A 14,587-nucleotide genomic window follows, 5' to 3' on the forward strand; every position below is an offset into this window, starting at 1 on the left:
CGGACTCGTTGCCCACAAAGAGCTGACAAAATCCTCTGCTCCGGTCACGCAAGGGGTTCATCGTCGGCCTGCGCGTGTACCACCGGCGCATCTCTAAAGTCCTCGTCTGAACTCACCAGGGTTACCTTCTGCAGGGCGGGAAGGTGGAAGCCAAGGGCGGCTCAAACGCCCTTCGCCGTGGCTGAGACAAGATCACCGTTCTTTAAAAAAAGAAAAATAATAATAACGAAAAAGAGCACACCGGGGGCAGGGCTTGGCACTCCCAGGAGGCCCCTACCTGGGGAATAAAAGTTGAAACTCACACACATTAACAGTATTTTCTGTCTCGGGAGACCATCCCAAGACTTAGATTTTCAGAGGAGCAGCTCAGCTACCGAGCTCTGAAGTACCTGTGCAAGTAGCGAGGGAGAACAGAGGCAACCGCAGCTTTGGGATGCGCGGTTCCAGTACCCGCCTTTGATCTGTGGTCGCAAGCGTATCCCTCAGGTAGCTGTAAAGCTACAGGGAGTATTTTCACTGAAAGAGTAGGGTTTCTAGAACCAGTCAGAACTCCATTTGTTTACAGTAGAAAGCAAGCTCAAAATAAACTTAGAAGTTTAAAAATATTTATTTAATGTGAGGTTTTGCACTTGACAAATGTACAAGTCTCAGAAGGTTTAACGAATGAAACAAAAATCTAATAAACAATGATTACATCTTCAGGGCTTGCTTTTATACAGTATTTACATCCTTCTAGTTAGAATACTGAATACGAAGGCTGAAGGAATTGTCTGTTTTTGGGTTTCGGCGGTGCCATAATCCCCAGCTTTCCTGCAGCTCCGTGCGCGGCGCTAATGTGGTACGATGCCGAAGCGTAGCCAGATGAAGCTGGTGCCTTTGAGCTGGATGGCCTTTTGGTCCTTCTGTACTTGTAACCGCTGCAACACGTAGAGAGAAGGTATGCGTGTCAAACATCTGCGGTACTTGCCCCATTCCCTGCACCCATGGCGTACTTACATATACACCACCATTAGATTTTCCAGAAGACTACGCTTTCATTTTTTAAGTTTTTTATTTTTTTAACACACATGGCTGCAAAAATACCTTTGAAATGTAAATCAAGTATAGCTGTTGCTCTGGCATTTGCCTAAGGGTAAGAAGCAGCCTGAAACAGGGACAGAGAGTGCTGAACCAACCTGACTCCTATTAGTCCAATTAGAGTATCAACATTAAGTGACACTTCAGGGTCAACAGCATTTCACGACTAACATTTTAGTAGATGGGAAGGTGAAAAGGGTGGGAGTAAAACCTACTGAGCTGGGAACTGCAATTTGCTACAGAAAACCAAAGACCAGAATGAGGAAAAACAGGGCAGAGAAGGAGACAGCCTTGGAAAGAACAGATAATGGCAGAAAGGGAAGAGTTTTCATAAGGTAGACCATATTTTCTCTTTAGTGATGAATGCAATATTAAAGCAGTAAAATGTAAGTAGCTAATATACCAATAAAACCTAACAGTCTTTAAAAATTTAGGCATGACTTTTCAGGTGGGGATTTTACAGAATGTTTCGGAGAGCACATTAGTACCATTTACAGCTACTCGTCCGAATGAACTTCCTGAGCTCCTCCCAGCTGAAAGAGAATGCAACTTCTACTACACATACAGGCTGAATAAAAGCTCAGTCAAAGAACCATTTCAGAAATGCAAGACGTAGGTTGTCCACATAACTGCTGTTTTGTACCTCACGTTCTCTATCACATATACCAAACTGAGGTAAAATTTCTAGGCTGAGGGATTAAGTAACCTGACCATACCACAGTACAGGGAACTTTAATTTAATTCCTTTTTGTGCAAGGCAAGCTATGAGCACAGCAAACCTTTAAAAGGCATGACTATAAAACCCAAAAAAGAACTTATGGCTCAACTCTTCTAATGTCACCCCTTGGCTGTTTTTAAAGAAGGTTTAGGGACGGCAGAATTTCTCCAGCCATTTCTCCTTTGTCACTCGTTCCCTTCCAGCACTGATTAATCATCATGTTTTGAAGCGTAGACCTTCAGCACAAACTGCTGCTACTTGAGTTACCAGACTAATAACTACATGAACGGCTAAAATAAGGTCATTGCCTCAAAGGATGAGGCCCAGCCTGGCTTTTTCATCACCCTGGGATAGTTTGGTGGTGGGTCTGCCCTAGAAGCTCAAGACCAACCAGACTCCTGGATCCAAACGTTACGTTCTTGATGCAGGCGTTGCTTTGTACGGTACAATCAGAGGGAGAACAAGAATTAACAAGGGACTGGGAACTGAAGCTCAAATATTCCATCAAATCTTCAAAGTCTTAAGCCTTCCTTATGTTTCCAAGCACAGAATCCAGCCAGCCTGCTAATTATTGTTATGGCAGCACATTCTTACTCAAGAAAATGCAGTAAGATAACACTGCAATTTTGGGATCATCATCACGCTGTTCTGGACAAAGAAAAGTTACAACTGACCACAAGCAACGTACCCTTTGGGATGAAACTGCTGGCTACCACTATTACTAGTCTTTTTCCTCTTTGATTCTCTGAAGTTTGGCGGCCTTTTCCTTTTCCTTCTTTGGTTTGCATTATTGCAAAAATAGCTTGAGGTTATAGCTACATCTTCCGCTTCCTCACCACTCTCAGGTCTGCCAGTGCTTCCCGTAGCTGTGTCCACACTTTGGCAGGCAGCATCTTCTACAGAGAGAGAGCGAGTTAAAACTAACAAAATCAAGATATTGCCTGGGCCAGTCAGAACTGTCAGCCGGAACACGCCGATTGCGCCAAAACTTCTGTCCTTACTGTTCAAAACCTCCTTTGCGCTGCCTTCATCCTGGTGATGCTCCAGGCTCAGCTAAAGGTGTTTCGTAGGTTGGTGTCAAGCAAGGACAGAAGGCAGTTTTGGTTTATCTCATGACCTAAAAGAACACTGGCCAGTCCTATTTTCTCTAGCTTGGCTTTTTGTCTAAACTATTTTGATAACGCTGGGTTTTCTGCCTTTACACTCTCTTCCCCGTGTCAGCTGGAAAGAATTATGGAATGTACCATAAATACCACAGTCAAATACAGCACTTGTTTTGAAAAACAGCATCAGGAGACGCGGAAAGGCTCAGACAGCTGAGAGCTCCTTCTCAATCAGTCACAATCAAGAGGGATGTGATTCATTGCACAGGCAGTAGAATAAAATTCTTAAAAATCAGGTTTGTAGATATGCCTTTGTTCACATTGCAGCATATGAAAGCACAGCCTCCTTAAATGTAAATGTGAATCACTTTAAAATTGCAGGCCCCAATGTCTAATCTGATAGCCAAGCTGTATTAAATAGTCTAATCGCAACATAGGCTACATGCTATGCTCACGTGAAGTTATGAGATTTACTAACCCGAGGGCTCAATCCTCCACTGAGCTGAACTTTGTATATAAGGTTAGAGCTGTGCAAAGGCGTTGTAAAATGCTACCATTCTGACCTGATAGATATTTTTTACTTTTTTTTTTACACCTAGCTTTGAAAGTTCTTCACATTTGAGCAAGCGCCAGTCAGTGAAGACATGAACTTGCTGACCTCAATTACTATAAAAAATAAAAGGTGGTGGTTATGATTATCTGCCAGGCTACAACGTTACCCCACACATAGTAAACGCAGATGGAAAAATATGCAAGAGGTGCAAGACCTTTAACCTTAAGGTCAGAATTCTCATTATAACTAAGCATATTACATAAATCCCAATAACTAATAGGTTAGGAGCAGAGCAGACTCCTTAGTTCTCATTTTCCTTTTTTAGCCTTTCAGAGATATGCTGAATTTAACTAGTGAGAAGATAGCAAGGACCTCTGTATGTTCTGAAAATGTGCAATTGCTCCCTCTTTGTAATTACTAAACTGCAAGAATTAGTTTCTTGTATTTAAAACAAGGAAACTTTTGAGTGAAACCTCTGATAGAGGAGGAGAGAAGGGAGCTAAACAGGAAAGTACACATTTAGGTACAAAGTATACTAAACCTGGTGTGGTCCACTCAGAGTACTTATCCATCACTTTAATTATTTCTGCACCATATTTTTCCAGTTTGTCTTCTGTGACACCATCAATCTGCAGTAAAACCTCCACATCAGATGACAAGGTTTCTGTAATGTAACAAAGCACCAATTAGACATGTCAAACTACCTTTTTTTAAAGAGAGATCAAAGTAGAGTATTCTGGAAGAAATGAATTCCTTTTAGTGCCACACTAGGCATTAAGTCCCTAAGGAAGTAAGCCTTTATTCTAGCAGATTTGATTCTAGTTGGTTAGCACAAAAACTAGTCCAAAAGTTTTCTCTGAAAATGCTTGAGTTTGTTTTGCAGTATGATTACCTGGGTGGCTCTTGTCCTTATCCAGCAGGACCATCAACTGCAGCTCCAAGGAATCTATGCTGTGTCAGCTACTTCTATAGAACTCGCTCAGTTACGTGTACTTAAACCTGTTCTTGCCAAATGTTAGAAACCGTACATTTTCTGTCAGAAAAGGCTACAATTGCACATGCAGCCTGCTGCCAATGGGTTCCAAGTTATGAAAAGCTGACACTACCTGCTATTTTCTTTAGCGTTGAAGTACTGAAAATATTGAAGTAATGCACATCAAAGACTTTCCCAAGCGTTTTACATGTATCTGTAAGTTCCCCAAGGCACTTTTTAACCATCTCTTCCCGCTGCGACATTTTTGCCATGGAAGCCTTTTGCTTTCTGATGGTGCTGGCACTTTCTGTTTCATGAAACTCCACCTGTTAAAATAAGCCAATCAATAACTTCTGCCAGGGGAGTTACTGCAGAGCTATCATTAGAAGATTGATTGATAACACAGGAAAACACTGAAGGTAACCAAAAGCATTCCTTGATGGACCACAAAAAGCTATTTACCCAGTATGCACTTTTTGTTTGTTGGTTTTTTGTTTTCTTTCGTTTGTTTACAGGCTACTCAGCTGCCCCTAAGTTTCTTCTGCAAAGAACTAGCAGAGTATACACAACACAGGGAAAAAATCTTGAGAACCCATTTCACAGCTAGCTTTAAACACAGGTCACTAGGTCTAATGCTGAGGGCTCTGCTCTTCTCCAAAAACAGCACTAACGCAGAGGAGACACTGCCTCAAGCAATTCTGGGACCAGTTCCATGACCTTCTTGAAGTGCATTTTCCATCAGAGCTCACCAATGACTGGAAAAAAATAGAGCAGAAAATGCAGGAGAAGGTAGCGCTGTTCCTTCTTTTCTTTTTAGCTAGCTTTTCCTGTGTTGCTCGTAACTTTTCTTTCTTGACAAGCTGGAGTCAAATGGAATGGGGGGAGAAAAGAAAGACTTAATCCACTCCAGTCCTCTCAAACTCACCTTTTGCCTCACAACGTTATTATTAGAATACTGGACCAGAAATCATGCTTGTTGGATTCTGTCCCCTGCATCTGCTAGAGACTAGTTTCTGTACTTCAGCTGGTAGGCAAACTACGTTTAAACTATCCTAGGGTATATGCTACATAAAAACTGTAGCGTGTTTCTTAAAAACGACACTTTCAAGGAAAAGAAAAAACCCAAACATTACACACCTGTAGTGATCCATCTAGCACAGCCTGAGCTTTTTCTCCTAGAATTACATATGCTACCGCGTGGTCGTTAGCTGTGATATACAAGTCTTCATCCAGAATCTTGTCCAAGACCAGTTTTCTAAAAAGTCTTTCAACATTATGCCTTGAGTAGGCAGCTCCCTTCCCAAATATTCCAGTCTGAATCTTCGCACTCGTTGTACCTGTGTGACAGAAATCACAGGATTAGCCTGCGATTAGAAAGCCTACATACATATGTATTTACAGACCTCTGGAAGATTCCCAAAGGTATTCCATACTCTATGCACATAAAAAAAAATGCATTTAAGCACCAGAAACTCCAAGCTCCACCAGAAAACTAATATTATCACTATAGCAACCTGAAATGGATCAAAGCTTTAGTCTCATTTATTTTGGATCATTTACCACCAAGAGATTCCTACAAAGAATAATTTTGCAAAATATATCTTCTTTTAAACCACTGCTGGTATTGCGCAGGCCTCCTGATACTTAGGAATTTATGCACCAAGTCTATTTAGGTGTTGTTTCTTGAAGAACAGTACTTACCTAAGAAAATGTCTACCATCATATTCAAGGTGTATCTTCCACAACCTGTATTTCTTTTTCCATTTATTTGTCCTGTTTGTCCACAATGCTCTTGTACAAATCTTATAATGCTCTTCACTTCATCTGTTACATTTCTTGATTTGTAATCCTATTAAAATAGACTTGATTAAGAAACAATGTTACGTGGCTCTGTCCTAATACGAGTTGTTACTGAAAACCTTGTTTCTCATCATTGAGCTTTTCCCAGCCATGAATTCATTTTGTTCCAAACAGAGCAATAGTGATTTTCTAGTTAGTACACCTACAGCGATACAATATAGTCACGGGAATTCTGGATATGATAATACTCTGGAAAACATAATAATACATACCAACTGATTGTATATAATCTCTACTGTGTTAATTCTACAGAGTGAGCTGCAAGATCGCTGCATGAATATTGGTAATCAAGGTAAATTGTTTGGAAAGCATTCCTGTAATTTTTCTGCTGCCATGCACTAGAACTTAGACTTCCAATACGCATTAAAATGAGAAGACTGGACTGAATATGCATTATTCTAGTCAAATTTTGTTACAATCACAGCTATGTGAGGTAATGCTTCAAACACAGGACTGAGAAGCAATATCATCAGGTATAAAACTGATCTGGTTTAGAGATACCAGTAACCCTTCCCTGTCTGCTTCAACAGCTCTCTTCTCTATCTTCTCTTCTGCTCCCGTTCACGCCACTAACAAGTTTGCTTCAATCCTTGACGCATAGACCCTAACCTTTGGGACACCTCAAGCGGCATACATCTCCTAAAGTGGCATTCGTGCCACTCTGGCAGCACAAAGCTGCCTTGAAAACATCAGAATAGGCAGTTGAAGGGATTTCCCTGTAGCCATTCCAGTGGATCTTATGTTAGCTCCTGCCTCCTATAGGCACTGTAGCCAAGAAAATCAACCCCGAGGAATATCCTTACACCTCACTAGTCCTCCTCTGACAGAAACAGGAGCATCACAAGTCCATGAATAGTCTGTATAATTCTACTCTAGGTTAAACCCTGGAAATAATTCAAAGCATCTAGCATCACAAAAATAGAAATCTTACTCATTTTCTCCATTTGCCTTCCGAAATGTCACCTTATGATTTTTTAATGCAGCTAAATGCAAAATCAGTTTAACAACACTATAAATAAGAGCTATGATTTTTACCTTCTTTCTACTGCAGTTATCGCAAATTACTTCTGGGTGATCTTTACAGAAGGTGGGATTAAAACTAGTTTCCCCAAAGTAGGCCAAAAGCTGAATTCTCCGGCAATCAACTACATTCTCACAGTAGTGAACCATACTGTACAGGTTGTTGAAGTGGGTCTGTCTTGTGTAACTGTTTCCATCTTTCTCCACTGAAATGCAATGAATTCAATTGTACTTGTTAAGTCTGCACCTCTGCATTTTTATATATTATCAGATAGACAAAACACAATATTCTTTTTTGCTTAAAAAAAACGATGAGTAGGTTAGTACAGAACTAACCTAGGACAGCTTTTACCTCTAAAGTTTTAAAGAGTGGAGAAATAAAGTAAAAGTAGAATGACAAGAATCAAGAGCTGGCTATGTATGAAGCAAAACATTTTTCAGTAAAATTCAGTACAAGTGACAAAAATCTTTCGTTACAGAAAACCATTCAGGTAAAGATGCACAGTTCTCCCATCTTCGCAATACCACACTACATATCGCACTTCTAAATGAGAAAATAACACAGCCTAAATGAAACAGAGACCAGTAACTGACTCCTTTAATATTGTCTTCATTAAGTTACAAACACGAGAACTCACTTAGTATTAGCCTTCTAAGTCTGGTTACATCACTGTAGCTGTAGAAGAGCAGACAGTGAGACATTTCACCATCTCGTCCAGCTCTGCCAGATTCTTGATAGTAACCTTCTATAGATTTAGGAAGAGAAGCATGGATAACATAGCGTACATCAGGTTTATCAATTCCCATTCCAAAGGCAATTGTTGCACATATAACCTAGGAAGGAAATAATAATTAGTTACATAGAGATATGAAAGTTATCCACGCAGCACTCTGCACCAAAAATAGATGGGTGATCAGGACAAAACTGTGCAGAACCTCGAATTTCAATTGTAACACTGCAAGATGAGTACAAAATAGCAAAACCACCTCTCCTTTCAGAAGAGCTATTGCAGACAAAGGGAACACTCCAAGTTTAAGTCTCAATATGCAATTCAGCAGCATGCCTAGAGCTGTTCCGGAAGCTTTGTACTGCTCAGTGCCTTCCCCCTGGAGTATCATACTTGGTGCAGTGTTGCAGTCTTTGATTTGTAAAACTCCCAATAAGAAGATGGCTAACGTGTTATGGCAGATCTGTTCGGATCAGTTACTTAATACTGCATCTGATTTGGTAATAACGTTACACAACTTCACTTTCATTTACTAGACCAAGAGGGACAAAAGCATTCTAAATTCTATTTGCTTTTTCCGCCCCCTAGTTTCTTTTCTTTTACCTGGCATCCTTCTTGATTAACCCACTTCTTTTGTACAAGATCTCTGTTGGAGTCAGTGAGGCCAGCATGATAGGCAAGTGCAGCAAGACCTTCTTTCTGCAGAATAGCCGCTGTTGTGTCACATTCATGACGTGAAAGGCAATAAATTATTCCAGAGTCATCTGCATATATAAGAAAAAAAGATATGAGCTACAATAAAGCTTTACTCCCTTTCACTTGCTTAACAGTCAAGCAAATACATTTATTCCAATAGGGAGAGGTTGGTAAGTGTAAGGCAATAACTGCTTAATGATAAAGTAATTTTATTAATATCAGATGTTTTTGTTAGTTTTTCCTTATACAATTTCCTGGTTTTTTGGTGAGGTGGAATCAAGGAAAGCTTTCCTGCTCAGAACTGTGCAGTCTTAAGATTCAAAATACATAAATAAAGAACTACAGAAATCAAGAGTTAGAGATGTTTAGTCAACGATGTACTGGGTTACAGCACTAGAGAAGCTACAAAGGGAGCTTGGTGTAGTCAACTCCCAGCAGCAGGAGCTGCAGGACTCCAAAAGTGAGCATAGAAAGATAGGAATCTTTGAAGAGACCTTCAAGGGGAACCATGGATAAGCAGACCAACAGAATTAAACAATTAAAACAGTATGGATATTAGATGACCTTTATACTCTGAACACACGATGCTACAAGGTCTGGCAACCTCCAGAAAGATTACTCAAGAGCATTACCATAATTTACTTCTCCATCTTAACTTGAACTCTTAACTTTAGGATACCCATAAATCTGATTCCCATTACCAACAATATAATTTTACCTCCAACTTGTTTTTCTTGTAAATGTATTAGTCGCTTACGGAAAGGCACAAGTTTGAGGTTTCTACAGCATTATAAAAGCCTTTCCTGCCTTAAAAAGTAGTTCATAAAAATGCATGCAAGCACACTGTGCTGCTGAATACTCACATGGATGATATTTTTTAATCCATTCCAAGCAATCCATTGCCACTTTCTTTGGCTTCTTGGGCAATACATCATATTTCAAGTTATGCCTGTTGAAGCTCATTGTAAACCTAAAACATGACAGTTCATGGGTGCTCATCAGCCTTATGGGTGCAGTAATCCTTTCAACAAGCTCGCCATTGACTGGATTGTCCCAAATTCAACTAACTACTACTTGTTCTGCATTATCTGCAAAGGAATTACTGTTCCACTATGCCCATGCAGATTCGCGTTGCCCTAAAATACAACTTGTACATTTTGTCAGTGACATAAAACATTTCATGATGTTATTTTCTTTTAAACAGCTTCCTTAACCATGCGAGGAAGAGTTCGGCAAGTTTTTTTCTTCTTACTCCAATATTTTGCATATAGCTCCCATTAATTCCATGCATGCATTCTCATTTAATCAGATACAGTTACATAAGTATTTCAGATGGACCTGTAATGCTTTTCTTACTTTACTAAGTTTTGCACTCAAAATTTCTGCAGCACAAATAACTTGTTTCAGGAAACTGCTGAGCAACTTACACTTGTGGTTTTAGCATTTCAAGCTGATTCAGAATATCCTTCTGTACTCTGGGGTTAGCAGTGGCAGTAAGAGCCATCATAGGAACAGAGTGAAACTTCTTGCGGAGCATATTCAGTCGCTTGTAGTCTTTTCGAAAATCGTGACCCCACTAGTTTAAACATAAAATTTAAATATAACTGAGTAAGATGCTCCAACTAAATCTTTTGCCACTTTGAAAAACAAATCAAGGTTTTTACCTGGCTGACACAGTGGGCCTCATCAATGACAAAACGTGCTAGGAGTTTCCTGTCATAGAGGTTTTCCAGGGCCGACATCAGTCGGCTGCTTGCACAAACCTAGGTACACATCCACTGGTGGCATTAGAAGGCAAACTAACAGAGCAAAGCGTCACCCTACCCGACTAAGAATACAGAAAGAATTGTTCTGTACAGCAAAGTTTATCTTGACTGCACAAGTAAAGCTTGAAGGCATAAAGAAGGCGGCCATCAGCTTCATTTTAATTGACAACGAAGCAGCTGATGTGGGATTACCACAAGGTTCTAGGATCACCTATCCAGAGGTCCTACAACCTGAGTAAATTTAAATTACTTATGTCATGAAAGACAGGGAAAGGCAATGCTGAAGAAAAAAGCATAATCAGCACACTAAGCAGTCCCCTCTTATAAAGCTCTTGTGGAATAACATAACTTTTAAAGGCAGCATATAATTAAGTACAAGGCAATCTTTTGACAATCCCATATTACCTTGACAGTTGCATATTTTTTCCTTGTATTATCCTATTCATAGTAGTCTAGATTCTAATAGCTACCTGACAGCAATTAGCCACTAATATGTGGTAAGATATATTGAAATGGACTAGCATGGGGGGTTTGTTTTAAGAATTTAGATTGTATAGACATACTCAGTTCTCATTCTTGGTTAATTACTGATTGAAATTGGTTACATCTGTACAGAACCTTACTGAATTATATAAAAAATGTTTAACAATTCTTTTTTCCCCAGAAGCCTACTTTAAGTTCAGTGTTTCCCCTTTAATACTTCATAGTAATCTTTCTCTTCTTGCCTCCGTGATTTTACAATTCAAATTAAATACAAACCTTCTCAGGGGTAACATAGAGAAGCTTTATTATAGGATCTTTTTTTGACAATTGCATATATATTTTTGAAGCATCAGCATCCGTTCTATCACCAGTCAGATATGTTGCAGCGATCTATATTAAAAGATAAATAAAGTTTTAATATGCACAAAACAGAAGAACCTCCAAATATAGTCTTACATCTAGTTACAAACTAGATAAAAAAGTATATCCATTTACTATCCTCAATGAACACAACATTTTCAACACTTCTTTGTGTAATTAGAGATAGCATTTGAACCCCCACTGTACTGTAGACACCACAGAATTTTTCTAATGATAAAACCAAGACTGTAAGCCAAATTCTATTCTTCTGCTCCCAATTCTACCAGCAGACCAATACCTGAGTTAGGGGATTTGTCTGCTATATTTGAACTCTCTTGCCAGTAAAGAAAATTGATGTGATGTTTGTTAATTGCTCAATATGCTGTAAGTTTGAGATTGAATTCAGAAAACAGAGATCTTGAAATAAGAAGCAAAGTTTCCGAGACGCACAAAACCATGATAACACCCTAAATATTTGTGCCCACAAACATAGAGCAACATTGCATCAGAAGAGATTGGATACAACTTGGGGCAGCAATTTCATATTAAATGTGAAAGTATAACTTACTATTTATACTGAATAGTAAGGACAAAAACAACGTAAGAATAGGTCACACTAACAGAGTCAATTCTGCCTGCTTGTCTCCTCTTCCTCTCACAAGAGGCAGCCGCAGCTCTGCAGAGGCAATCCCTGCTGCAGCGACAAACGCCCCAGAGTCACAGAGCCAGTTAAACGGGCTTCTACAGCCAGCGCACCCCACAACATCAGAAAGAGTGAAGAGCGTGGCCAAAGCGTAACGTGGTGCAGTAGTCACTCAATGGCAGACAACCATTCGAGGGCCCTGTCTAGTTAGGCTATCAAAAATCATCCTTGGTGACAGAAAGATTTGTCCAGGCTTCAAAACCCAGTATCGTAGTCCCTTCGGTCTCATACCCCAAAATATCTCTCTATTTTTGCCCTAAAATGTGTTATCCACCTTTACTTCCCTGATCTCTCAATCTCAATCACACACTAAGGATGAAAAAAGACACTTCACAGAGGCAAAAGCAGTTCACCAGTGGTCAGCCTTAGGAACGCACATGTTCTGCACTTGCATTTCTTTTCTCTGTGTATTACTTTTCTAGAAATGCCTAGCATCTCCAGAACACTCCTAACTTAGGAATTTAGTGCTTATTTCTGCTATAGAGCCAGGCTGCTCCTATTTAGGTGTCCAAATACAACTCTCAGAATCTAAGAATCAAGGCATCTGTACTTGGAAACTAAGCTCCAATAACAAATACACATGAGCATCAATAAATTTAGTGGTTAGACTGCCACGATATTCTAGTTCATCTAATTTAGTTCTTCCTATACAACTTTTACAGTTTCCATCTAATCAATTTTTGCAGTTTGTATTTGAGAGAGATAACATTTGCTGTAAAATTTCAGGTTTCTAATTCACTTATCTGCAATTTAACTAAATAAAGCTGAGTGAACTTACATCTAAAGTCTTCAGCTTCTGAACTTGATCTATTATCAGCGACCTCAGTGGAGAGATAACAACAGTGACTCCGGCAGAGACACACGCCGGTAACTGGTAGCACAAGCTTTTACCACCACCTGTAAGGATTAAACAGAACACAACAAACATTAGATGTCAAGAGGAAAGGGAGACAGCGTGAAGAAGGAGTGGAAGAAGGGAGACCTATTTCTTACTTCCCATTTTACAGCACTTCCAGAAACAAACTTTTACCGGTGACTGCCTCTAATGTGATACCTGTAGGATAAGGAAGAGTTATCATATTGGAATATTACGGAAGGCAGAAATTCAATCACCTCATTCAAAAATACCACAGTGCATACAATATTCCAGAAATCCTGCAGCCACAGAATTCACGCAGCACAATTTATCGCCACCTCCACAAAGGCACAGAGAAAAGTTCGTCACAGGCCTTGCAAAGGAGTTTCAGGTCTTTATTTCTCAAGTGTGTGCCAGGCCTCAAAAGCCTGCAGGTGTGTGACATTTGGAGATACATACCAGTGGGCATTAAGATGAAACAGTCTTCACCTAGAAGAGCAGCATTGATGGCCTCCAGCTGATTTGTCCGAAAATAGTGCAGACCAAACTTTTTGTGAAATATATTCATCATTTCTTCAGAATGGGAAAACTTCATACCCTTGAAACGTTCTAGCACAGGGTTATTAACCGTTGGATCTAGTAGACAAAGAAAACGTACTTAAAATAAGTTACAATATCAAGTTGCGCTATCCCTCTTGGAACATAAGACTGCTTCACTACAACAGATGGCTTAGCCACCACTTAAACCTTTTAAACTCAAATCATGACTTACCAAAAAAATTTGCATTCAGCTAGAATTTAAGATCAGCTAAAGTGTGAATTTGCATTATACACAAATCTCTGGAAACAAGCTGCTTAACCACGACTGTATAAAACGCATAGTCTTACACTGACAAACTTCCTCTCTGTCACAAACAACTATGAAGAGGCTCCCCGTTCGTGGGTACCTGACAGCAGGTGCTAGCTGAACCAGCGACAGAGAAGCTGATGAAACGGGTTAACATTTTCACCTCCCCTTTTTACCAACCCGTTCCTAACCACAAATCATATTGACCCACCCCCGTGCCCCAGAGGGATTAGGTTTGCTTCAGCAAGTGCCCATTTTTGAACATTTTGCATAAACAGCTAAAACTGTTGTACAGCTTTGAATTAACAACTCCAGAATCATTATTTGAATTAAAACACAGAAACATTCTAATTTCCAATTTTAGCAGCTTCATCCTCCCAGCAGCCTGCGACCTGCCTGGCAAATAAATATTCAAGAAGTTTGGCATCACTTGGAGGAAAACAGATGACTGCAAAAAGAAACCAAAAGAAGTTTCCACAGAAAAAAAAGGCATTAATGTAATCTACAGTAAGTTACTCAGCCTCTGGTTTAAAAATAGGTAAATAAAAATTCAAAAAGGGGAAGACAGTAATCCTAACAAGCATAATTTACCTGAACTGTTCTTTGTTGCCATCAAGAGGCTTGGTTTCAGAGCAGCAGGATTTGATACAACAGCAGGTCCTTTGGCTCTGGACATTATCTTTGACAACAGCGATTTGGCAGGCGGCCCTTCCCTGACGGGCTGACACAACGGCGTAGATGGCGTCTCAGGTGCCGAAACATTCACCGAATTCTCCCAGCCCTCATCAAAATCATCGATATCAAAGTGATCAAGGTCAAAGTCTGTATCATTTATACCTAAACT

The 14,587-nt window shown here is 39.8% G+C and overlaps 1 protein-coding gene across 1 annotated transcript in view; it reads right to left on the bottom strand.

Annotated features, from left to right (window-relative positions):
- Positions 1–736: 736 nt before the first annotated feature.
- Positions 737–14,587, bottom strand: part of BLM (Bloom syndrome, RecQ helicase-like) — a 17,431-nt gene continuing 3,580 nt past the window's right edge. The window contains exons 4-19 of the mRNA XM_009700581.1: positions 14,335–14,587; positions 13,356–13,532; positions 12,819–12,937; positions 11,254–11,367; positions 10,393–10,491; positions 10,156–10,304; positions 9,592–9,698; positions 8,636–8,796; positions 7,943–8,138; positions 7,320–7,510; positions 6,126–6,273; positions 5,562–5,761; positions 4,558–4,750; positions 3,993–4,115; positions 2,484–2,691; positions 737–917 (exon numbers count right to left, since the gene is read on the bottom strand). The exon at positions 14,335–14,587 is cut by the window's right edge and continues 499 nt beyond it. Of these exons, the coding sequence (XP_009698883.1) occupies positions 737–917; positions 2,484–2,691; positions 3,993–4,115; positions 4,558–4,750; positions 5,562–5,761; positions 6,126–6,273; positions 7,320–7,510; positions 7,943–8,138; positions 8,636–8,796; positions 9,592–9,698; positions 10,156–10,304; positions 10,393–10,491; positions 11,254–11,367; positions 12,819–12,937; positions 13,356–13,532; positions 14,335–14,587 (2,619 nt within the window). The remainder of the gene's footprint in view (positions 918–2,483; positions 2,692–3,992; positions 4,116–4,557; positions 4,751–5,561; positions 5,762–6,125; positions 6,274–7,319; positions 7,511–7,942; positions 8,139–8,635; positions 8,797–9,591; positions 9,699–10,155; positions 10,305–10,392; positions 10,492–11,253; positions 11,368–12,818; positions 12,938–13,355; positions 13,533–14,334) is intronic.

The sequence above is a fragment of the Cariama cristata genome, unplaced genomic scaffold (genome assembly GCF_000690535.1).
Source record: "Cariama cristata isolate BGI_N322 unplaced genomic scaffold, ASM69053v1 scaffold38365, whole genome shotgun sequence".
NCBI lineage: Eukaryota > Metazoa > Chordata > Aves > Cariamiformes > Cariamidae > Cariama > Cariama cristata.